General features: G+C 50.8%; 1 protein-coding gene across 3 annotated transcripts in view; it reads left to right on the top strand.

The window, feature by feature from the left end:
• The window catches only part of SMCO4 (single-pass membrane protein with coiled-coil domains 4), a 70137-nt gene extending 52819 nt beyond the window's left edge, over nt 1-17318 (top strand). For all 3 annotated transcript variants that reach the window (XM_082660865.1, XM_082660867.1, XM_082660866.1), the window contains one exon: nt 16537-17318. In XM_082660865.1, coding sequence (XP_082516991.1) covers nt 16621-16800 — 180 coding nt within the window. In that variant the 5' untranslated portion in view covers nt 16537-16620 and the 3' untranslated portion in view covers nt 16801-17318. The remainder of the gene's footprint in view (nt 1-16536) is intronic.
• Nucleotides 17319-23123: the final 5805 nt, after the last annotated feature.

Raw genomic sequence — 23123 nt, forward strand, 5'->3', positions numbered from 1 at the left:
TGAACGGTTGCCCTGCTTCCACTTTCCCTCCATTCTGCTCACCATGTTGGACCCAGGGCATCTTTAACAATGCTTGTCATATCATCTCACTCCCTTGCTCAAAGCTGTCAGTGACCTCCTCCCGCACTGGGATGGATCCCATGTGCCCAGCATGGCCCACAGAGGGGACTGTGCGATCTGGGCTCCGGGCCTGGCTGGAGATCCCACAGCATTGCTGCCATCATGTTGAAGTAACTTGTGAGATGCTTTGCCCTTTCACTGTTGACTTCCTCGGCAGATCGCAGTGACTGATTTTCCAGGTCGCGTTCCATGCAGTGGAATGCTCCCGGGGGACTTTACACTGGGGAGATCCTGGACGTTTGATTTTACAGTAGGGATTCTGTAGGCTGGGTCTCTACTTCTGAGGCTCCCTCCTGGATGGCAGTGATCTGATTCAGACACGCAAGTCCTTTCATCAATTCCCACAGGTGTGGGACTCAAAATTCCACAGACTCCCAAGTTTAAGGCATGACTGCAGGCTATCTACTAGTAATCACAGGGATGTCATTAAAAGTTACTGGAAAAAAAACAAACAAACAGGGTAATGGTGCGATTTCAAGGATTGGATATGATGCGATGGCCACTGTCTCTAACTTACAAGATGCCTTCCTCCCTCAGAAGAGGCAAAACCCACCTGCATCTAAAGTGGAAGCCCACCAAGGTCAGTCACAGGGTTCTCAACCTCCTAAATAGGGTTCAATGGGTCATCTTCAAAACTACTTCCAATATAAAATAAATGGCAAAGTGCAACTTACTTAAATTTAATGAGAATTTAATACGTAATACTATGTACTGTTTGCTAATGCTGAACTTTTCTATTTTCATGAACTTTCAATAATTCATAAAGTTGTACATAATCTTAAGAATAAATCTCAAGATTAAGGTTATCTTGAATAAATTTCATCTAGATAAAACCACAAAAAAAAAAAATGTGATTGATGTTAAATTACAGTCCATCCTCCATGCAGGTTCTGCACTGGGGGATTCAACCAACCATGGATAGAAAATATTTGGGAAAAAAAACGCCAGAAAGTTCCGAAAAGCAAAAGTTGAATTTGCCACATACCAGCCTATTCACATAGCATTTACATTGTATTAGGTATTACAAGTAATCTAGAGATGATTTAAAGTGTATGGGAGGATGTGCCGTAGCTTATATGCAAATACTATGCCATTTTATAGAAGGGACTTGGGTACATGGGGGAGGCGGGGTCCTGGAACCCACCGCCTGCGGATCCCGAGGGACGACTGTACTGCAGGTTGGAGTTTCTGGATGACTGCCTCATCCTCCACTAGGAGTCTGGCTGCCTCGCCACGCACGCAGCGTGGCACGATCCAGGCTCCCATGGATCGTGGACTTACACAGGCCCTTGGATTTCCCGTAGAATTTGGAAACAGTACCCTAAGAGTGCTCTGTCATCACCGTCTTGAATTTGTGACAGTTTTTAATTGCTAGGAATCTAGATGTTTAATTGTCAATCACTGTTAGCTCGGCTTTCTCATTATTAGTTTAGGGGCTTCCCTGGTGGCGCAGTGGTTGAGAGTCCGCCTGCCGATGCAGGGGACACGGGTTCGTGCCCTGGTCTGGGAGGATCCCACATGCCGCGGAGCGGCTGGGCCCGTGAGCCATGGCCGCTGAGCCTGCGCGGCTGAAGCCTGTGCTCCGCGGCGGGAGAGGCCACGGCAGTGAGAGGCCCACGTCGTACCGCAAAAAAAAAAAAAAAAAAACTTGCTTATCATTATTAGTTTAGCACCATTTGGTTGGTTGTTTACCTTGAAGAGGGAAGTGGTGCCTATTTACACCAGGGATGTGTTTTGGCTAACAAGTTTCCAACAACTGGACTTTAAAACATGCGTGAGATTTAAACGAGTCATTCATGCCCCTTTCCTGAAGCAGACGTGCACCTCTCCCGCATTTGCTTCTACAGTGATTCTGCACAGTTAACCACTGCATATGTTTTGCTGGGAAGGGGAAAGTGTGTGGGGCGGGTCCACACCCATCCACGGGCAGTGATTTTAGAGGGATTTAGAAGTGTTTGTACTATTTAGGGCTTGAGAAAGCGGCGAGGTAAGGCAGGGAAACACAGGTTAGGCTGTTGCAGAAATCCGCATGAACCAGACGAGGGCCTACTGGTAGTGGGGATGAAGCGGGAGGATGTGCTGGGAGATGTTTAGGAAGAGGGGTTGGTAGGTCTTGGGGGACAATTTGATACAGGGGATGGGGGGAGGGGAGACATCGAGGAAAACCCCCAAACCTCTGGCCTGGGCATCATTAGCAAGAGGAACAGGCTTAGATCATTCATGAAATACTTACTGAACCCCTGGTGGGGGAGGTGGACAGAAATGATGAACTCTGAAAAGAAAAGGGGGAACGGAAGAAGGGTTATTTTAAAGGTGTAGAAGTAGGTGAAAGGGCCCCTAATTTTGACTAAGGGGATCAGACAAGTTTTCTCAGCAGAGACAGTGTGTGACGCAGGCCACGACAAGAAGCCCCAGGCATAAGTGCGCGTTGGCTTGTTCTGTACCACGTGCAGCGGGACAGGAGTAACGGCTGCACTGAGGAATGGGGAGGCTGGAAGCAGGAAGACGTGCGGGGTGAGGCCTCGGTGAGGGCGGGGAGGACAGACGGGCTCTGGGTATGGGTGCAGCGTTGATTTCACTTGGAGGTGGGGGGTGGGATCTAGAGTCGGGGCAGGAGGAGAATAATCAGGCCCTGGTGAGGGCGGCGGGGGGAAGCGGAGATGAAGGAGACCAGGGCTGCCTTAGGAAGCAGCCTCACCGTGGTCAGCGGGGTCTCTGTGGCGCCTGCAGATGGGCCACAGGCAGAATCAGCAAAGCCGATTTCGTCTTCAGCGCTCCAGGGCCTCTTGTTCTGTGCCCTTTGCCCAAACCGTCCTCATCAACCGTTCAGGTTGGTAAACAGGCTTAAGGTTCAGCAAACAAGGCGGCCTTCAAATTAAAGATCAAATATGTATCACTTTGTTAGTGGCAGACCCCACTTCAGCAGCCCGAGTTCGTTGTCTGATGGGGTCCTTCTCCTCCCCCGACCCCAAGCTGACCCTTCGGAGACTCCAGAGAACACCTGGCATGCCACCGGGTAAATATTGGCTAGCAGCCCAGTTTACCGCCTGCCTTTTGCAGAGTATTTGGATTTTGGCAGCGGTCGGGGCCTGCAGTGAAGCACAGATGATGGGCTTGGAGCCTTCGCCAGCGGGTCTGTAGCGTCCTCTTTGGAGTGATCTGCTCGCCTCTGCTCCTCCTCTGGCTCACCGGCTGTCAGCCGCAGGCCCCCGTGACCCTGCATCGCGGTGCTGCAGAGGCACACTCGTTTCAGGCGCCCTCCTGCCCTAGTTCTGCTCGAGGCTTGCTCCCACCTTGTTTTGTGGCCTCTGCTCTCTAATCAGAGATGCAGCCCCTTGTAATGCTGTCTGTACTACAGCACGTCCCCCGCTCTCTGTCACCTTACGCTGCTTTGTCTTCCTTCACAGCACTTCACTCCTTGACACGCGACATATTTATTTGTCTCTCGTCTGCCTCCTTTTCCTGGAATGTACGTTCCGTCAGAGCCAGAACTTTGTGTTGTTCATTATTCCATCCCCGCTGCCCGGACAGTGCCTAGCGCATCGAGGTGAATCAGTACCTGATGAGATGGACCAGTCAGTTCATCCGTCTGTATATGCACAGCAGTTGAGCAGTGCCTGGCCTGTGGTAGGTGCCCGCTAAGTGTTTGATGGAATGAATTGGTGAGTGAGTGACTGTGTGATTGGCTCGTCCCCAACGCTTAGGTGCCCAGCAGGTGTCTGTGGAATAAATGAATGGATGTGAGAGCTTGCCCGTCTCTTTCTGAAGCTGGCCCTCTGGGCGGGATGAGCCCCAGTCTCTGTATCTGAGGAAGGCCCAGGCGTGCAGCCTTGGGCGCATGTTAGTTGCGGCTGCTGTTTGCATTTGACGCTTCCGCCAGTCCCTCACTGTCTCTCAGTATGTGTGCCATCAGCCAGGCGCTGTAATTAACTTGCTGTAATTTAGCTTAGGGATGAATTTTTCATTTTGAAAATGCCATAAACAACTGGTGCTTGTGATATGTTGGTTGTTAATGAAGCTCATGCCTAAGAGAACATGAGGACGGTGCTCCGCGTCTGGGAGAGAAGGGCTGTGAGCCCGCTCCCGGCCACAGGAGTGTGAGGAAGGCAGGGGAGTTCTGGTGGACCTGTGGCTCTGCATGCCCGGAGCGTTCCCCAGCGTGTAGGCAGAGCCTTGGGGTGTGTGTGGGTCCTGTTTACCCAAAGGTTTGGGGGAAATAACATTTGAAGAATATTAAAACAAATATGGTTGGTTGTTGGAGGAGAATTCAACATAGCTTCGTGGTTACAAGCAGGGCTCTGGAACCAGATTGGGTGCGTTTGAATCTGTCCCACCACTTATTTGCTTCGTGGTCCTGGGTAAGTTACATAACCTCTCAAAACCCCATTTCTCGCCTCTAAGATGGGAGCCTGGGACGCAGTGAGAGCCACGGCAGGCTCTTATCACAGTGCCATGCCCGTCACGAGTAAACAGCAGGGGATAATGCTATATATGATCGCTTGACATTTAAAATAAGACACAATTAAAATTTTATTCTTGCAGTGGCTTTGCCCCAGACTTGGCCTCCAGGAATGAATGTCCCCTCTCCATATTTGAGATGGAAAAGTTAGAGAAGCACTGCCTGAAAAAAAAATCCAAAACAGTGCATACAATTGGCTGGTGTGCATGTCTTCATGAATTTCCCCCCAACCTCACCTTAGTCTTGAGCTGCCAGAGTTGAGCTGTCAATAACAAAGGGATAAATTAGTGACTCTTGCTTTTAGTACCTGCTGTCTTAAAGTACCTAATTGAATAGCACATGAAATCGAGAGAACCTGCAGGTTTGGGTAAACAATTGCTAGTTAAGGAATGACCACACCTAGAAGAGCTTGTAAATTTTCTCGTTCATTACTTCCTTTCATTCTCCTAGGAGCTTATTATTCATCAAGGTAGAAAGACTGTCAGGGTGTTTCGTGACTTCTCCTGGGAATGGGATTGAAACACTTACCAGCCCTTCCTGCCTTGAGGTCTTCTCCATCCAGTGTTTTTCGAAGGCAAGTCACTTTCCATGGGATTAAACTGACATTTTTTTCTAATGAAATGAAACAAAGGTGAAAATTTCCGAGTGTGTTGCACATAATAAGCTTACATACCATGGCATAAAGCTTTGGTTTTAGTTTGTGCTGTTAATTGTATTTCTTTCTGTGCATCTTAACCGTTTCAAAGCAGTGTTTTGTACCTTCTTACGGGAATTTCACTTAACTTCGTTTCTGTTTAGTCATCTCCTTTGTCCTTTCCGTGGTTGAGTTTGCTTCAGGTCAACGAGTGAAAACAAATTACTGTGCTTGAAGTTGCTGATCGCTGTGAATTTAACTCTAACTTGTCTGTGTTACATAACGAGATCATCAAAGGCTTTTTTGCCCACCCGTCTTCAGTGGGAGGAACTGATGGTTGAGCCGCACCTGCAGAGCTTGGTGGAATTGCAAGGCAGGTCCCGGAAAGCCAATATTTCCCCAAGGCTGGGAGAGCCTCTTCACCGCTGGTTCTTGGAAGAAGCGTGCGGGGACTAGTCTGCCCTCGCGTGACCTTCTTTGTTCTCTGAGACCAGCAGGAGAGGCCTGGGAAATGTGACAGTAGCTTGAACAGAAAAGGGAGGGAATTGGCTTAGTGGAACGAACAGAATTGAGGCTCCTGCAGAGTTTTCCGCTCCTGAGCTCTGTGTGTGTTGGGGGTCAGGGAGGCGCACGTGGAGGGAGTGGGGCTCCTTGGACAGGCCGCTGAAGCCTGAACAGCGGCAGCGCTTCAGATGCCAGGTCCTGGGCCAGGCGCTTTTCTTTTGCAATCTCATGTAACCCTCACCTTGTGTCATAGTGGCCTGACAAAATCCTGTCCTGGTTAAGTCTAACATCCCCCGACTCCATCCCCTGTACCTGCACCTGCGCGTTGGTGCCAGCCCCCAGCCACCTTGCTCTAAGCTCTGAGGCCTCTGACTGCAGGCTGGTGGTCACCCGTCGTGCTCCGATGCATCCATCCCGCTTGCCCGCTGTTTCAGAGCTTCTCTCTCTTCAGACTCCAGCATCTCCTCCCTCTTCCTGCCTCCCAAGCTGATGACCTTCTTCCCATTTCACCGAGAACCAGCAATAGCCCTGCGAGAACTTGCACAGACTCCCACCATCACCTTGGGCCCATCCGGGGCCAGCCCAGCTGGTGCTCCAGCTCCCCTGGGCCGCTCGCCAGCACTTCTTTTTCCTTCCTTCTCCTGATCCATCTTCCCCTGTGACACAAACATTCTATAAGTGCCTTAAAAAACAAACAAGTAGAACAAAACTCTTGTCCTTATATCCCCTTCTGATTCTGACCCTATTTTCATAGTGACGATGAGGATGACGTTGCTGATGGATGACGATACTTACATAGTAAATACTACGGGCCAGGCATTCTTCTCATATACCAATTCCTTAAGGGATTATTCTCCCCATTTTTCAGATGAGAAATGTGAGGCACGGAAAGATTAGGGAACTTGCCCGAGGTCACAGGGCTGATAAACGGCAGGACTGGGATTGCAGTGTAGACACTCAGCCCCCGGGTCCTGCCTTGAGAAGCGTTGGTGGCTCGTGGTCTCCGTTCTCTAGCCTGCTGCCTCCCTCCCTGCGACCCCTCAGATCCGGGCCCCCTCCCCACCTCGCCACCCCACCAAAACTCTCCCCTCAGGTCACCGATTACCTATACGTGACCAAGCCTGATGAGCGGCTCCTTCTTCCTGGAACACTTTCTGCACTTGCCTTCCAAGACACCTTACGCTTTCAGTTTTCTTCCTTTCATACCCTTTTAGTCTCTTACTCCTTGCTCTTCAACTCTGCAAGTCCGAAACCTCAGAGCGCACTGGCCCTTCTCTGTCTGCGCTCGCTCCCCAGCCTGGCGGCTTGCAGTGCTGACAGCTGCCACGCTCCTGTCTCCAGCCCAGCTCTCTCCCCAAGCACAGCCTCATGCATCCAGCTGCCTGCTCAGTGTCTCCACTGGGGACAGCTAATCGCGTCTCAGACTTGACGCATCCCATTGTCCCCACACCCCTACGTGGTGCCGCCATTCCTGCACTTCCTTGGGCCATAGAGCCTTTCATCATTTTATGTTTTCACACTCCAGTTCCAATCTGCTGGTGAATCTTGTTGGCTGTCCCCTCAAAGTACCCGACCACTTTTCCCTACATCTGCCCCTCCCTGGGACCAAGCCACCACGTACCTCCTGAATAATTCACTCATGTCCTCACCGAGCTCCTGGCTTCAGCCCTTGCCCCCTGCAGTCAGTCGTCCAGCAGTGCTTTTCCTTAGCACAAGCAGAGCCCTCCGGTGGCCCCCGTCTGGCACAGGTCACTTCCTCACCTCCTTTGAGCCTCTGGTCCGGTGTCACTTTCTCATGAAGCCTTCCTTGATTGATTTCTCTAATTTTGCAGCCTCTCTTCCCCCAACCTTTATTTTCTCTAAAACACGTAGCATCATCTGACACATATTCTGTTCATTTGTTGGTTGTCTGTCTCCCACATTCCCTGTAAACTACCCAGCATGTCTCCCGACATACAGTTGATGCTCAAAAAATATTTAAACGCTAGGTAGTTTTATCCCTGTTTTACAGACAGAGTAATTGAAGGTCTAAGGGCCACAGACCCCAGAAGTGCCAGGATGGGGATTAACACCCAGACGTGAGCTTAATTGCTCTGTCTGCTATTTTTCTTGTGAAAAAAGGACAATAATAGGTAAGGTAAAGAGTTACCATGAGGAGGAAATGAATACTGCACAGGAAAGCACTTTGCAGGAATGTTACTTATCCGATTTACTGAGAACCCTAGCTCTTTATGTCTGTGTTATTCAGCAACCCACCTCAAAGTTCTTTTGTGTTCTCAGGTTTTTATTTAGGAGTAGCTGACACTGCCACCGAATTACATAGTTTCTTCTTCCTTCACCCTCGGTGAGAGAAGTATGTACACGTGTTTGTGCCTGTCAGCTTCCGTCTGTGGCTCTGACCCTCCCCACAGGCCGGCCGGTCGGGAGCTCCCCGACCTCTGAGGCCGGTCGGCAGCGGGGCGCTGGAGCCAGCGTGCGTGGCTGTCACTGCTCACGTCTGTGTTCCCAGGAAGGCGCTTGTGTTATCAGCTGGTGCCTAGCGGGTGTCGGGAGCCCCATCCTGGTCAGTTCTCCTGGCAGCCTGCCCAACCCCTGTCCCCGTCTCTGCGGCAGACAGAAGTGAGGTGATCACGGCCCATTACGGCTAAACCCCAGGGACGTACAGTGAAGTGAGCACACTCCATGAGCCACAGAGCTGCTGTTCTCGGCACGCAATTTAGGTTTCCCTGAACTCAGGGCAGCTTCCCTGGGCTCACGGCGTAGAGCATGGAGTGGTGCAGCCCTCCTGATGCCTCATGTTTATAATGACACAGCCAAGAGAAGAGCTGGTGGAGATCTGCCCCACATACACCCTTCTTACGTGTTGTTTATTCATTTGTGTTCCTGATTTTGCAGTAGGAGAAAAACGCAGCCATTTTCTCAGTGAGCATCTTACACCGCCTTTTCTGGAGACAGGAGAGCTGCAGGGCTTTGAAAAGGTGGACAGCGTGGAGGATGGGCGGGCAGTCTCTGGCCTCCATCCCTGGGAGCGGCCCTCCAGGCGGGCCGCCACCTGGGCCGGGTGTCTGTCCTTGCATTGACTGTGTGGGGAGGAGCGGGTGCAGCCGACACAGTCTGCGGCCACTTAACGGGCGGCCCTGCAACAGCCTGGGACATCCTGGGGGCCTTCCTACCGAGCAGCCTGGCCCACATGAGAGTTCAAGCAACCTGCAGTGCGTCTTTAAGCCCAGGACAGCTTCTGGGAGTCGGAGCAAGTAAGGAACAGGCTTTATCCGCTGCCAAGTGAGACAAGCACCTGGAGGGCCTGTGCTTCTGCTCACATACCCTCCCTCCTCGTGTCCTCAGCCTCCTGAGTTGACGGGCAGGGGCCTGCCGTGGACTCTTGACCCTGTGTCCCGTGACTCCATGGGATGGCCCGGCTACCTAGAGGCAGCTGGGTTGGATGGGAGGCAGACAGAGCTGGGTCTGAATCCCAGATGCACTCTGACTTACTACCTGGGCCCTTCCCTTCTCTGAGCCTCAGTTCCCTTGTCTGAAAAATGGGATAAAAGCCGCAGTGCGGTTTGCGTGTTTGTAGAGGGCTTTAGTGCGGTAGCCTGACAGGTAGTGCGCAGTGCGGTTTGCGTGTTCGTAGAGGGCTTTAGTGAGGTAGCCTGACAGGTAGTGAGCCTTCGGGATGTGATAGCTACTGTTCCTAATTGTGGGCTGACCTGGAGGCACTGTCACTGTGGGGTCATGCAGAGAGGATGGGTGCACTTTGGAATTAGGTCTGAGTTCAGATCCTCAGTCCATTCATTCACTCAATATTTAATGAGTGATTGTTATGGATTTTATACTAGGGTTGAGACTGTGCTGGTTTCCTAATGGTCTTTGATCTTGGGCAAGTCACCATACTTTTCTTTTTTTATTTTTTCATAAATTTATTTATTTTATTTATTTATTTTTGGCTGTGTTGGGTCTTTGTTGCTGCGTGCGGGCTTTCTCTAGTTGCGGCGAGCAGGGGCTACTCTTTGTTGCAGTGCACGGGCTTCTCATTGCGGTACCTTCTCTTGTTGTGGCGCACGGGCTCTAGGCATGTGGGCTTCAGTAGTTGTGGCATGCAGGCTCAGTAGTTGTGGCTCACGGGCTCTGGAGCACAGGCTCAGTAGTTGTGGTGCACGAGCTTCATTGCTCCGTGGCGTGTGGAGTCTTTCCAGAGCAGGGATCAAACCTGTGTCGCCTGCATTGGCAGGCAGATTCTTAACCACTACACCATCAGGGAGGTCCCCATACTTTTCTGAATCTCATCTTCTTCACGTAAAATGGGAGTGAGAATACCAATCTTGTGTTGAGAATGAAATGAGCATTTCTAAGTGGTAGCTAGCTGGTTTATTATCTTCTGCTATAACCTTTTCTCCTCTCCTGTAGAATTTTCTGCTGTAACTCTGTGCTTAGTACATAAGATGACTGCTTGTCCTCCAGCTTTGGTGTTCGATCCAGAGATGCTTGCTGAGCACCTGTTATGTGAGAGGCGTCCTGCCAGCCCAGGGCAGTATTATTCCTAGCAAGACACATTTGCTCCCAGACGAGTGCTTAGTCCAGTGGGGACATCAGGGGCCCAGCCAGTTAGGCGGCGGCCACCGGTCAGTGCTGCAATAAAGGCATAAACCGAGTGCCGAGACGGCACTGAGGAGGGAGTGCTGAAGGCCAGGCACAGGGGTGACCAAGGATGAGCGTCTATACCAGGAGGATGCTGGTGCATGGGGGAGGGCACGGGCATGGGATGTGAGCGTGTGGGGTGGGCACTCAGGCGTGTTGGTAGCCGTGGTCATGTGAGGTATGATGAGGCTGGAGAGCTCCATTAGGGCGGGGCTGTGAGGGCCCCGGCGTCCTCACCGCTGTGAGTTGAGGCTGTGATGTGGGAAGCTTATCAGGGGGCTGGACCTGGTGCGTATTGCATGGGGCAGGCACAGCACTGCCCAGTTGAAGTGTCATGTGAGCCACTCATGGAATCTGAAGCTTTTGAGTCGCCCACGTTAAGACAGTGAAGAAAAACCAGGGGAAATTAATTTAATAATACGTTTTATCGAACCCAGTATATCCAAAATGGTATCATTTCTCGTAATTAGTATGGAAGATTTTAATGAGACAGTTTATATTCTCTCTTTTGGTACGGAGTCTTCAAACTCCGGTGTGTATGTCACACTACAGCTCAGTTTGGCCCACAGCCACATTTCCAGCGCTAGTAGCCGCATGTGACGAGTGGCTGCCATACTGGGCAGTGCAGCATCAGCCTGTCTGGGATCCGGGAGCTGGGGCTGGTCGCTGTGATTCTGAACCGTCCCTCAATTGCCCAAGCCAACCTTCTTCTCCCATCAAGCCGCTGGGAAAACCTGCCCAGCAGCAGACTGGTAACCGGTGGTTTTCAGCAGGGAAGAGAGAGAAACTGGGGGGGGGGGGTCCATCACCCAGGGGTTATATGGTTCAAAACCAGAAAAAGGGCAGCATTCCCTGGTACCTCCCTCCGTACGTGCATCTGCACTGGAAAAACCTCCCTGGAAAGGGAGTTACTCTGTACCATTTACTGAGCATCTGGTTTGCCCTGTTAATCAATACCTCAGATAATACTTCAGTCTTTCTCTCCCGATGACTCTACAAAGCAGGTTTCCTTATCCCATTTTACAGAGGAGGAAAGTCAGGACATGAGAGATTAAGTACATTGCCCGGGGTTGTATAACTAGACATGGCAGAGCTGAGGCTCAAACCTGGTTTCAAACCCACGTTCTTACCTCTGCTCCTGGCTGTTTCCCTAATAGGTTCTAAGGCTGTCATGTACATTATGATTTCTAAGTAGGAAGAAATATACATAAGGATTTTAATAAGCGTGTGTGTGCACAGTATACGTATATATATGTATATAGAAAAAGGACTGGAAGGATCAGCCAAAAAATCATAAAATGATTCTGTCAGAAAGGATGTGTTTCCCCTTCCTCTCTGCCCCCCCGCCCACCTGCCCACGCACCCTGGGGACCGGTTGGAACATTCCAGTGCTGACCAGTTGCCATGGGCTTGTTGGTGGGGGAGGGGCACCGGTGGAACTCAAGTGTTTGTGAAGTTTCCGATCCCTTGGTTAGGGGAGCCAGAGGCAGGGGGTGGCCAGGTGGCAGTCGTGGTCGGGTTGTGAAGCTGGAACTCGGCTAGTGGCTTCTCTGTCCTGCCTGGGCTGCTTGCTGGGAAAGAGCCAGACTGCACCTTACAAGCTTCATCTCTGACTTCCTCTCTGCAAGGGGCTGGTGAGCAATGACGTGGCCCCAGAGTGGGTAAAGGGCTGGGAAGGTACGTGGGGAAGGCACTGGAGGATGCTGACTCTTCAGGCTTCGGGGTCAGGCTGATGTGCGTTTGACTTTTGACTCTGACACCCCTAATTCTGTGACAGTGGCAAGGCTTTGGACTCCTCATTTGCAAAACTGGAGTAATCATTTTAGCCGGGGCTCCTTCACTGGAAGGTACAGAGACCCACTGGAGCCAGCTCAAGTTCAAAGAGATGTCTATCCTAAGAGTCAGAAACAGGTCAGCATAACTCAACTCAGGAGCCTGTATAGAGCTGGGCCTTGCCGGGGCTGTGCTGGAAAGGTAAGAGCAGAGTCCCCAGTGTCCAGCTCTCAGAGCGCTCCCCTCGCCTCCCGTCTCCTCTCCCCAGCTTGGCTTCCTCTGTTGTCTTCCGCATGTGGCATCGGATGGCCCCCATCTGCAGGATTTTCCAGCTTGTGTGCCTTCATGTTTCTTGGTTTAGATGTCTGAGATAGAGGCTGATTGGCCCACTCCACTGACGTTCCTCTGGTCAGTTCTCCAAGCCGCCGGATCCAATGGCCGCTGCCTTACCTTCACTTTGTCTTGGCGGCGTTTGGAAGCCGTGCTCTCTTCTTCACTCTTGGTCCCTGGGTCCACACTTCTGTTCTCTCTTCACTTGCGTCTTCTCCACAGGCTCCTTTGCTTGCCCTTCCCCTCCTGTTCTCTGACTGTCACATGCTCAGGGCTCGGGCCTGGCCCTCATATCCATCTACCTTGTCCTTGGTGAGCTCACCTCATCCGTGGCTGATGACTTCCAAATATAGATCTTCAGCTCAGACCGAGCTCTTGACTCATGTCCTCAACCGCCTCCTTGATATTGCCATGGTGATGTCTAATAGGCATCCTCACACATGGATAGATGTGAACAGAGCACTTAATGTCCTTTCTCAAATCCATCGCCCCTTCCTGCCATTCTCCCTTCACCTCATAAGGCCGGATCACCATGCAGCCAGGTGCCCAAGCTCCAGACCTTAGGTCCACCCGTTATTCTCTTTCCCTCACGTGCCACGTCTCATCTGCCATTAGGTACCCCCCAAATAAAAGCCCACTCCATCCTCCTGTCCATCAGCACGGGCCCTCCCTGCCCTGCTCTAGGGGCCTCCCTTTTCATTCCCCTGTACCCCAGTCTCCACAGACCGGCCAGAGGAGCTTTTTGAAACTTGCACCTCCCCGCGTGAAGCCCTTCAGGGCCTCGTGCTGCTTTCGGAGTGAAACCCGACTCCTCACAGTGGCCCGCCAGCCTGAGGATGGCCTGGCCTCTGCGCCCTCTGCACTTCCCCTCCTGTCACCCTTCTGGTTCCTTCCGCTCCCTCTGCCTGCGGCTCTTCCCCAGCCTGTGTCCTGCTGGGCCCTTTTCCCTTGCCTCAGCTGTCATCTCAGAGGTGTTTTCCCTCCATCGTCACCACTCTCTCTTCAGCCCCAGGGAAAGTGCGGGGCTGCGGTTTGAGGCCCACAGCTCAGGTGAGTGAGATCAGGGAGGCCACCCACTGGAGCCTGACCAAGACCCCAGACTTCAGGCTGGCGCGTTTGTCCTTTAAATCCTGACCCAGACCGGCACTGTCCCCAGTGACGAGGCCTTTTTTTAAGCCTTGGAGAACTTCTGAATGCATCTCACAGGTGTCAAGAGCTGGTCGTCACGGGGGCTGCTGCCCATGTATGTCCACCACACCTCTGTGGGAGGATGCAGCCAGCAGCCAAAGGGGCGGGGCTGGGGCCCTTGTTAACTCTGGGCCTCTGGGGCTACCTGCCTGCGGCCAGTCCTCTGTGGGGGCGGGGGGGGGGCGTGCCCTGTGAGGGTCCTGTGGGAGAATCCTGTGAAGGGTCCTGTGGAAGAGTCCAGTGAGGGGTCCTGTGAGGGGCCCTGTGGGGGGCTGGGCGACGGGCCACAGCGGGGTCCTCCTCTTTTCACAGGCCATTAGGTCCACAGGGAAATAGCTACAAATCAGGGTGCTGCCAATGGCCTCTTTTTAGACAATCTCGTGCAGCTGTGTCAGGGAGAGAACAGACCATGGCTCATAGCTTTGGACAAGGGATGCCATCCACTGCTCTGTTAGATACTCTTTACAGACCAGCTGACTGTGCGCAAGATGTTTTTCCTCTTGCCCCTTGGTGTCCTCATCTCCGAGCGGGGGTAACGAGCCTGCCCGTCTCCCCGCAGGCTGTCTGTTGGGTGGGCTTCGGGAGCATCAGCTCACGTGGATCCGGTGCCTTCCGTGCCAGGTGCCGTGTTACCGGGATTCTTGTCTCCTCCTCACCACGGTCCTGTGGGCGGGGCACTGCTATTACGCCACCTCCCCGGGGGGCGGCTGAGGCTGGTGAGCTCCGTGAGCTCTGACCAGGGCCCCGGAGCGGGCAAGGGGTGGGGAGGGAGGAAGCGGCTGCGTCCGGCTGGCCGGCCCGTCCTGCCAGGTGTGGGCGGGCCAAGCACCATGAGGAGTGTTTTCTTTTCAAACCCTCAGTCACTCCTTCCGAGAGAGAAATTGTCCTCATTGTTCACATGATGACATTGAGGCCTCCTGAAGCCCAAAGCCGTTCAGCCCGGAAGTTGTATGTCCTTAGTTTGAACCCAGGCCTGCCTGCAAGTTCTCTGAAAGATTTGAAAAGGAGAATTTGTAAAGCTGGGGGTTCCTACACCTGTCAGGTCTTAAGGAAGTTAAGAGTGGCTATTTTCAAAAGCCTGATAGAAGGCGTAAATTTGCCTAAATGGGGCTCTCCAGAACTTTAATATTTGCTTTTGGCTGGCATCATGTCATTCCAGGGCAATAATTTCAGCCCTCTTGCACCAGGAGAAACTGCACCTGATTATGGAGAATAGGAAAAAATTTCCGGGGTCCAATCGGGGATGAGAGGAGTGGTGAGATTAGGATCCCTCTACCGACAGGGAGATTCGCACAAGACTTTTCCCGCCTCGGAACCCACATTCCACGTCCTGCCTGCCACTTGACATGTTCACTTAGGTGTAAATGTCATCTTCCTCATCAGGGTGGTGACAGGCCACCCACTGTCCTGGGGCAAAACTGGGTACACAGTATCATGATACAAAAGTCTCTCTGTTAGAGGAGTATTGGTGTACACTGCTCGTCTGCCTCAGAGAGCGCCTCTCTACCAGTCCCCCAGGATGTTTTATGAAGGACATTTGTCTTTTTCATTTCCCTGCCCAGCAGCCAACCCCCCCCACTCCTTCACTGTGTTTAGAAACACTCCCCCTGCTTATAGAGGTTGGAAGGCTAGGCTGCGGGTATATTGGGTCTCAGCTGGGCTGGTCACATGCACCTGGTGACACAGAAGCCAGGGCCCTGGAGAATTCGTCCTGAAGGCAGTGACAGCAGCTCCGTCTGGTTTCCAGGGGCAGTAGTGGTGGCCTCGGCGCCCCCTGCTCCAGCGGCAGTGTCCAGGTGATGATACAGCCTGAGGCCTCCTCCAGGCTCGTGGTGTGAGTGGGGCTCAGGTGACGGCTGCACAGCTCCTTGCCCTGCTCATTTCCTGAGCCAGGTCCTCTTTTCTGGGGATCCTACAAGGTGCCAAAGGCCTCTGTGTAAACTCCAACTCAACTTGAATCAGCCAAAGTCTGTTTCTGTTGCGTAAAGCTCCGAATCGGACTCATATGGAGCTGTTGCTCTATAGTTACCCACGGCCTTCGATTCATCCCCCAGGCCCCTGACAGCACCGCTTCACCGCCTGAGCACCTCCACGGGGCACAGAATTTACGAGATCCTAGGCTGAGTGGGTGGCTGGACCGAAGGCTCAGCTGGTCTCTCTTTATCGTCTGTCTGACCCAGCTCTCGACTCTGCTCGCAACCTAGGGTGCACCCCTAGACCGTGGGCTCTGTGTTCCACCTCTTCCTCCACGCCTCGAGCAGAGCCTGGCACATAGGAGGTGCTCAGGAAGGTTTGGGTGGATGGGTAAAGGATCAAATGGAGATCAGAAAAGTCGGTGCCTCCGGGCTCTCTTCAGCCCCAGTGAGGCTGCCGCAGCCTGCGATCAGGCCCTGGGCTCGGGCAGGAAGGGAGCCACGGTCCTGGGATCTGCAGGCTGCCGGCGGTTCAGCGCTGGAGGTTAGCCGGGGAGATGGTAGGATTTAGAACAGTGAAGTAAATAGGTGGAGCCTTGGAAGGGAGAACGGTGCCCCCCTTGCCGCTGAGAGGAGGCGGCATAGTTAGTGCTTCCCAGTCCCTTCGTGTCATGAAAGCAGTCTTGTTCATCTGGTGCCCAGCGCCTGGCCAGCTGCCCCTGGAGCTGAGAGGCCCTGTCTCAGTGTGCCGGTCACCTGTGCACAGCACACCTGCAGAAGCGCTGACGGTGATAGAGCCCCAGGAGCATCCTGCTTAGCTCTACCACCCACCACTCAGAGGGGCTACAAGACCTCTCCTGTCCTTAATCCTTGGGCTGCTAAGTTGCAGATACTCTTCCTGGTTTAGCGTTTGCCTTTGCCTTTGCGATTCCTTTTCCTTTCACTCCGTTCATTCTTGATCATGGTTCTCTCTACAGGAGATTCTGCACCTTGACCGGAGGAGCGTGACCCTTCCTTCAAATCCCTCTCCGGACGCACCCTCCTAGCATCCCCTAGGAAAGATGCGGCAGCTCAAGGGGAAGCCCAAGAAGGAGACGTCCAAGGATAAGAAGGAGCGAAAGCAGGCCATGCAGGAGGCCCGGCAGCAGATCACCACGGTGGTGCTGCCCACGCTGGCTGTGGTCGTGCTGCTGATCGTGGTGTTCGTGTACGTGGCCACGCGCCCCGCCATCACCGAGTGAGGGACCTCCCCCCCAGAGCGGAGGCACGGGAGGGGAGAGCAGAAGAAGAATGGCTTTCATCCACAGAGATTTTCGTGTTGCTGAGCTCTGAGCCAGAGGACCCCGTCTTCTCTGGTCTGTGACTTGATTAAAGTTTCTCCACTTTTCTTGGGAGGGAATAGGGAACGCTTTATCAGTGAATGTGCCACACACCTTATGGTCCACTTCATGTGCCTTTCAGACTTCAAAGCCGTGTGTGTGCGTGTGTGTGTGTGTGTGTGTGTGTGCGCGCGCACGTGTGTGTTTCTCGCCTACAATCGATATGTAGCTCCGCCTGGTGAGAGGAGGAATCTCTGGGTCATGGATCAGTTGGAATCAGTGCTCACCCCATCCCCTTTGCTTTGAACATGACTCTTTGCTACACGTGTTCATGATTTCCAAAGGGACTGTATTTCTTCTCTGTGCTTCATGTGATTTGAAATATGTCGACTCAAAAGTGAAATATTTATTTTTTGAATAAAGGAGATAATAGCCTTAAACTGGATGTTTACCTTGTTTTGCCAGGAGGTGGCCTTGCTCTCCCGGGAGCACAGGAAGGTGCTGTCCGTGCGGGTCCCCTGGCTGGGAAGTATGTCCCTCTCACCTAAAGTCCTCTGGGCTTTCTCCATCTCCCCCTTCACTCCCTGCTGTGAATCACTTCCAGTAACATTGTGTTTTTTGACTGGCTCATTTTAAGTTTGAGAGACTCTTGAGAGGGCCAGAAAGGATGCATGAATTGGTCCGTTTCAGCAAAAATAAGAGTTCTAATTGGAATGAGACCACAACTGCTTTTAGCGAACAGCAGCAGCACAGACGTGGTCCTGGAGGTAAAGGTCAGGCTTGGTTCAGTTCCTGCAGGGGTACAAATTGTCAACAGTCCAGCTGAGTTTGGGATGCAAATTGGCTGTGCTGGAAGGGTTGCTTCATTGTATTTTAGGGCATGGTTAGCCGTCCTGGTGGCTGGTGGAGTGGGCCCCTTTTGGAAGTCAGATGCATGGTAACTGCTCTGAGGGTGTCTGCTCCTCTGTCATTGCTGATTAGGGGGAGATCTGTGGGGAGACAAGTGCTTGTCTAATCTCGGTGGCTGCATGACTCGCTCACTGATTGCACAGGTGTGTTCTGGGGGCATGGAGCGTCTTGGAGTGAGTCTCTAAGAAGACGAAGCAGCTGCTGGAAGGAAGGGCTCCAGGTGAAGCTCGGATGCTGGGCTGGGCAGGGCCGACGGAGCTCTGCGGGCCTCCGAGGGAGACCCTGTGCTGCCCCACGTTCACTCCAGTGCCTGTGGCCCTGGAAAGAGATTCGCTGAAACATTTATCAAATGCAGAGGCTGCTAGCATCAAGTTCCTCTTAGGTTTCCGTTTTCCTCCCCCTTATTTGGTTCTCTGAGGAGCCTTAGTGCTTGCTGGTCTGAGAAAGCCTGGAGCCTGCTGCCCCCAGGACGGCTCATTGGGGTGAAGGAGGGGGCGGGGCTTCTGCACCATCCCCGCCCTCACGATGGCCACTTAGCCACGAAATGCAGAGCTCCGCCCCCTCCCTCCCCAAGGACAGCCTGTGTGAGGACAGCCTGTCCGCTCCAGAAGGAAGAGCCCAGGCTGTGCTGGGTCCTGGCCTCATCTGTGTTCAGTTTCCAGCCTACCCCTCAGAGCTGTGGATTTCCCAAACCCCCGGAGCTCAGTTTCCCCATCTGTAATAGGCAGTCCAGGCACTTTCAGGGAAGTGGGCCTCTAGGGGAAACAAGGCTTTTAGAGCCAGCCTGACTTTTTATGCAGGTTTTGCTGCCAGAGCCCCTCTCAGTCCACTTCCTCCTGTGAAAATGGAGGCTCTCTTGCCTCGTAGGATTGTTGGGAGGAATCAATGGAAATAATACATTTGTGATGCCAAGTTTAGCACCTGGGATGTAGTAGTTACTCTGTAGTAATTTCTAGCATTTCACATGTATTCATGTAATCAGGTAATGTATATATGCAGTTTTCCACGTATTAACTCATTTATTTCTCATATAGCCCTAGGAGTAGGTACTGTTAGTGCTCAATGTTACTGCTGAGGAAACTGAGGTGGGCCAAAGGACTTGTTGATGTCATACAGCTAGTCAGCGGAGGAACCCAGGTTTGTTTATTTTAATGCTTTTTTTATGGGAAGTTTCGCACATACACAAAAATAGAACAGTAATACAATATACCTCATGTACACCTCGACCAGCTTCAGCAAACCGCCACACATGGCCACTCCTGCTCACCCATCTCCACTGCCCCTCACACGCAGACACCTTCCTGTGCACACGCACACCGGATTATTCTGCAGCAGAACAGGAGATGGGATTTAAACCCGGGCAGTCTGGCTCCAGAGTCCATGGTCTTCATTATGAAGACCTGTTACCTCTTAATAAACACTAATTTCCCCCTCTCCACTCTCCCAGCCTAAAGTAAGCTTTCCTGCCGAGGTGTGTGAACAGCTCTCACTTGCCCACAGCTGCCGTGAACAACCTTAGATGCCATCTTTGGACCAACAGGCCATAGTTTAGCTTTACCCACTGAGTGTCTGACACCCTGCTCAATCTCTCACCCTGTAGCGATCAAGGAGAAATACCTGTTTTGTGGGCTCCTTAGAAAAGCATCTCAGTATTCGTGCTTAGGACATTTCGGGTGTGATGTGAAAAGAGCCTGAGGTTTGGGAAGCAAAGACACGTGTGAATCCTCACCCCACCACTTTCTAACCAGATGACCTCAGTCAGGTCCCGTGACCTGAGCTGTAGTTGCCCCACATCTGTCAGGTAAGGTTCATTTTAACTATGTAGAGGATGTTGGGAGGATAAATGGAAATAAAAAAGGGGTGTGACATTGTTCCTAGGACATAGTAGATGCTCAATAAATAGCCATTCTCTGTTTGTCAGTGCGTTCAAACCTCACAGGACATGCATGAAGGAAGGCCAGCCTCCCAGGGTGTCACTTGCCAGACTGACACAAGACCTCACACTGGATGACAGATCCTGAGGTGCTTCTGGCCCTTATTTTCTCCCACTGTTTTTCTCTTTGTTGTCCATCGGGAAGCCCGGTGGAGTTGCACTGGATTTTCAGGTGAAGGCAATTACCAGGCAGGCTTGGTGAAAGCAGGCTGAAGATGGACTTCTGAAAGTTAACATAACTTTGATGTGAGCCCCCTCCTGGCAGGAACGAGGTGCCAATTTACTGTGGACTTGCTGGGTGGAATTGAACAATTCTCAGGGTAAATGGTACTCTCATGTGGAGGCACTGGGTGATGATTTGAGACACCAGCTTCCAAATTGTGCTCAGTTATTCAATGGCTTCAAGGTAAAACCGAGTGATTTATTAGGAGTTTCACAGAAGGTCATGCTGGGGTTCTGCAGCAGGATCTGGGGCTCTTGGCTTTCGGGGTCCTCATTTCAAAGCCTAACATTTCTCGAAGAGCAAATTCCAAAAGAGGAATCAGATTAGAAACAGGAATAGAAACCATTGTCATCAGTTTGAAAGGCGTCACTTGTTGTCTTTTAAGAAAATCATACCAAGATGTATTTGTGTATCTGCTGATTCTAAAACCACCAGCTTTAATTCCTTCTCAGTCGGTTCAAAGGCAGAGCAGCACACTCCCGTCTTTCCTTCCTGCATCCTTCATGAGGTAACAGGAAGGAAACCTGTAGCCAGACTCATCTGTAAATTGGAGATGGTTTTTAACACCTGCCTCAGGTTTGTTTAGGAAGATTAAAGAGATGATTGTCTTTCCCTTTCCCCCCAAAGGATCTTACATCATTATTTACTTGCTAGAGGTAGAAAAAGAAGGAAGTCAATTATGGCTCTTGGATTTCGTTTTGGAAGGCTGCCATCACATATATGTGTGTGCGTATGTATTTGTGTGTGTGCATATACATGAATATATTTATCTTTTATAGCTCCGTGTTGAAAATGCCCCATATGCTCTGTCACCGGAAGATGTCTGCCTTACTTTGAATGCAATTTCTTTTTCAGGAACCACCTTTAATTCTGTGTTCTCTACAACAGCGGTCCCCAGCCTTTTTGGCACCAGGGACTGGTTTCGTGGAAGACAATTTTTCCGTGGACTGGGGGTGGGGGGATGGTTCAGGCGGTAATGGGAGCGATGGGGAGCGGCTGTAAATACAGATGAAGCTTCGCTCGCTCACTGCTCACCTCCTGCTGTGTGGCCTGGTTCCTAACAGGCCGCGGACCGGTAGTGGTCTGAGGCCCTGGGGTTGGAGACCCCTGCTCGACAATATTTGTCATGGACTTGCTTACGCATTAAAAATCAGATACAGAATCTTTGGATCAAGGAGATAGATGAGTACCTTCCTCAACCCTTCCAGAACATCTGTACTAGGATTGGGTAGGGGCTTGCACATCCTCGGAGGCCTGTCCCACCTGCCCCTGTGCTTCAGAGATCAGGGAAGAGCAGTTGTGCACATATGTTCTGCCTCACCCACTGCATCAGGCTTAATTTTTCCTTATGAGTCTATGTCATGCAGTAGCCAGGCTGTCCTCTTCTGTTCTGAGTATTTTCTCATTACTCTACAAGGCAAATGTTTCTGACTTCAGAGTATGTCAGTTGGGTCATCTGTATTATCCCCCCGCCTGCCAGTTCTGTGGAAAGGAGCCAGTCTTTTCGAAAAGCTTTTAATCACTTGAGCTGTTGAGTAATAACTTCAGGAAGGTAGACCGGAGTGAGCTTTGGGTGCTCAGTGATGCCACGGTTAAGGGTCTCTCTCCTTCTTTTGTTCACTTCCTAATCATTGCGTGAAGGTTGTCTCTTTGAACGCTCCCAGGAAGGAAACTTCTCCAACCTGTGACTGTTCCTTTTCCAACTGAAACAAAGCACAGCTGGCCACACGGATCACAGCCACTCTTTCAGAAAGCACAGTGAACTCTTTGGGATAAGGCCCAACTCCCAAGGCATCAACTCGTTTGGATTGGAATAAATTAAGAAAGCCCACGATGAACTCCTCCTGCAAGGCCCTCCACCTGGAGTTACTTCTGCCTCTTACTGCATTACTGGTTAATTGAAAGTCTTCCATTTAGTTCATCCACCCACATTCTCCAGAGACATTGTAATTCCCTGCCTCACACAGTCCTCCCAGGTTGGGTTTTAAAAGATGTAGCAATATCTACAAAAGATATATTTAAAGCAAAAGTATACTAAAGATTGAAAATTTAAAAGATGGAAAAAATATATGTCAGGCAGATTGAACAAAAGCCATGGCAGCAATTTTAACATTAGCAAAACAGTTATAAGATGAATATGCCATAAGGGGTAAAGGATGTCATATATTAGTAGTAACAAATGATATTTTATCGTGGATATGTGTGTTGCTAACAATATAGCCTCAAAATATATAAAGCAAGTGACTATCACCAGACTAGAAAGTTTTAGTTGAAGATTTTAAGATATACCGTGCAGAAATGGATAGATCAAAAGCTGAAAAGAGCAGAGATATAGATTTGAATTGTAAAATTAATGAACTTGATCTAGTAGATAAATATAGATCTTTTCACTCAAGAGAGAATAAAGATTTTTTTAAGAGCACACATGGTACAGAAATAAAAACTAGCTTAAACATTTTCAAATTTGATGAAAAATATAAACCCATAGATTCAAGATGTATAACAATTTCAAGTAAGATTAAACACAAAGAAAATGACACTTAGGCACCTCAAGGTCAAATTGCTGAAAACCAAAACTAAATTGTACTGGGGTAGAAATCAGAGAGGCCTCAAACTTCTCTCTTTTACCATTTGGCACTAGAAAAGCCATGCTGACAAAATTCTCAGAAGGAAAAAGCCCAACCCCAAATCTTTTTTGTAATTTTCCTTTGTATATTGTTCATTTAACAAATATTTATAGTGCAACTATGTGCCAGCTATTGTTCTTGGCATCGGAGATACACCAGTGAGCAAAACAGACACACGTTCCTGCCTGTGTAGTGTATACTCTAGTGAGGGAATATGTCAGACTGCCACTTATGTTTGAGTGTAATACATCGACGTTTATAAACATGGGAAAATTAAGGACTGTATTTCTTACGAGCATTTTATGAAAAAACTGCAAGAGGATAAGCTCCAAACAAGCGGTAAATGAGAAATCACAGCAAAGGAATTTGCTATAGGATGAAGACAGGATCCACAGTGGAAGTTACAGTTACAAAAGTTGGAAGTAAGAGAAGGTAAGAGATGGCATAAGTGTTCTGATTTCTTACTCTTTTATTATTAGGAGTAAAAAAGTTCATAATATACTTTTTCAATTTATTTATTTTTGTCTGCATTGTTTCTTCATTGCTGCACGTG

Source organism: Grampus griseus (assembly GCF_964374135.1).
Source record: "Grampus griseus genome assembly, chromosome: 8".
Lineage (NCBI taxonomy): Eukaryota > Metazoa > Chordata > Mammalia > Artiodactyla > Delphinidae > Grampus > Grampus griseus.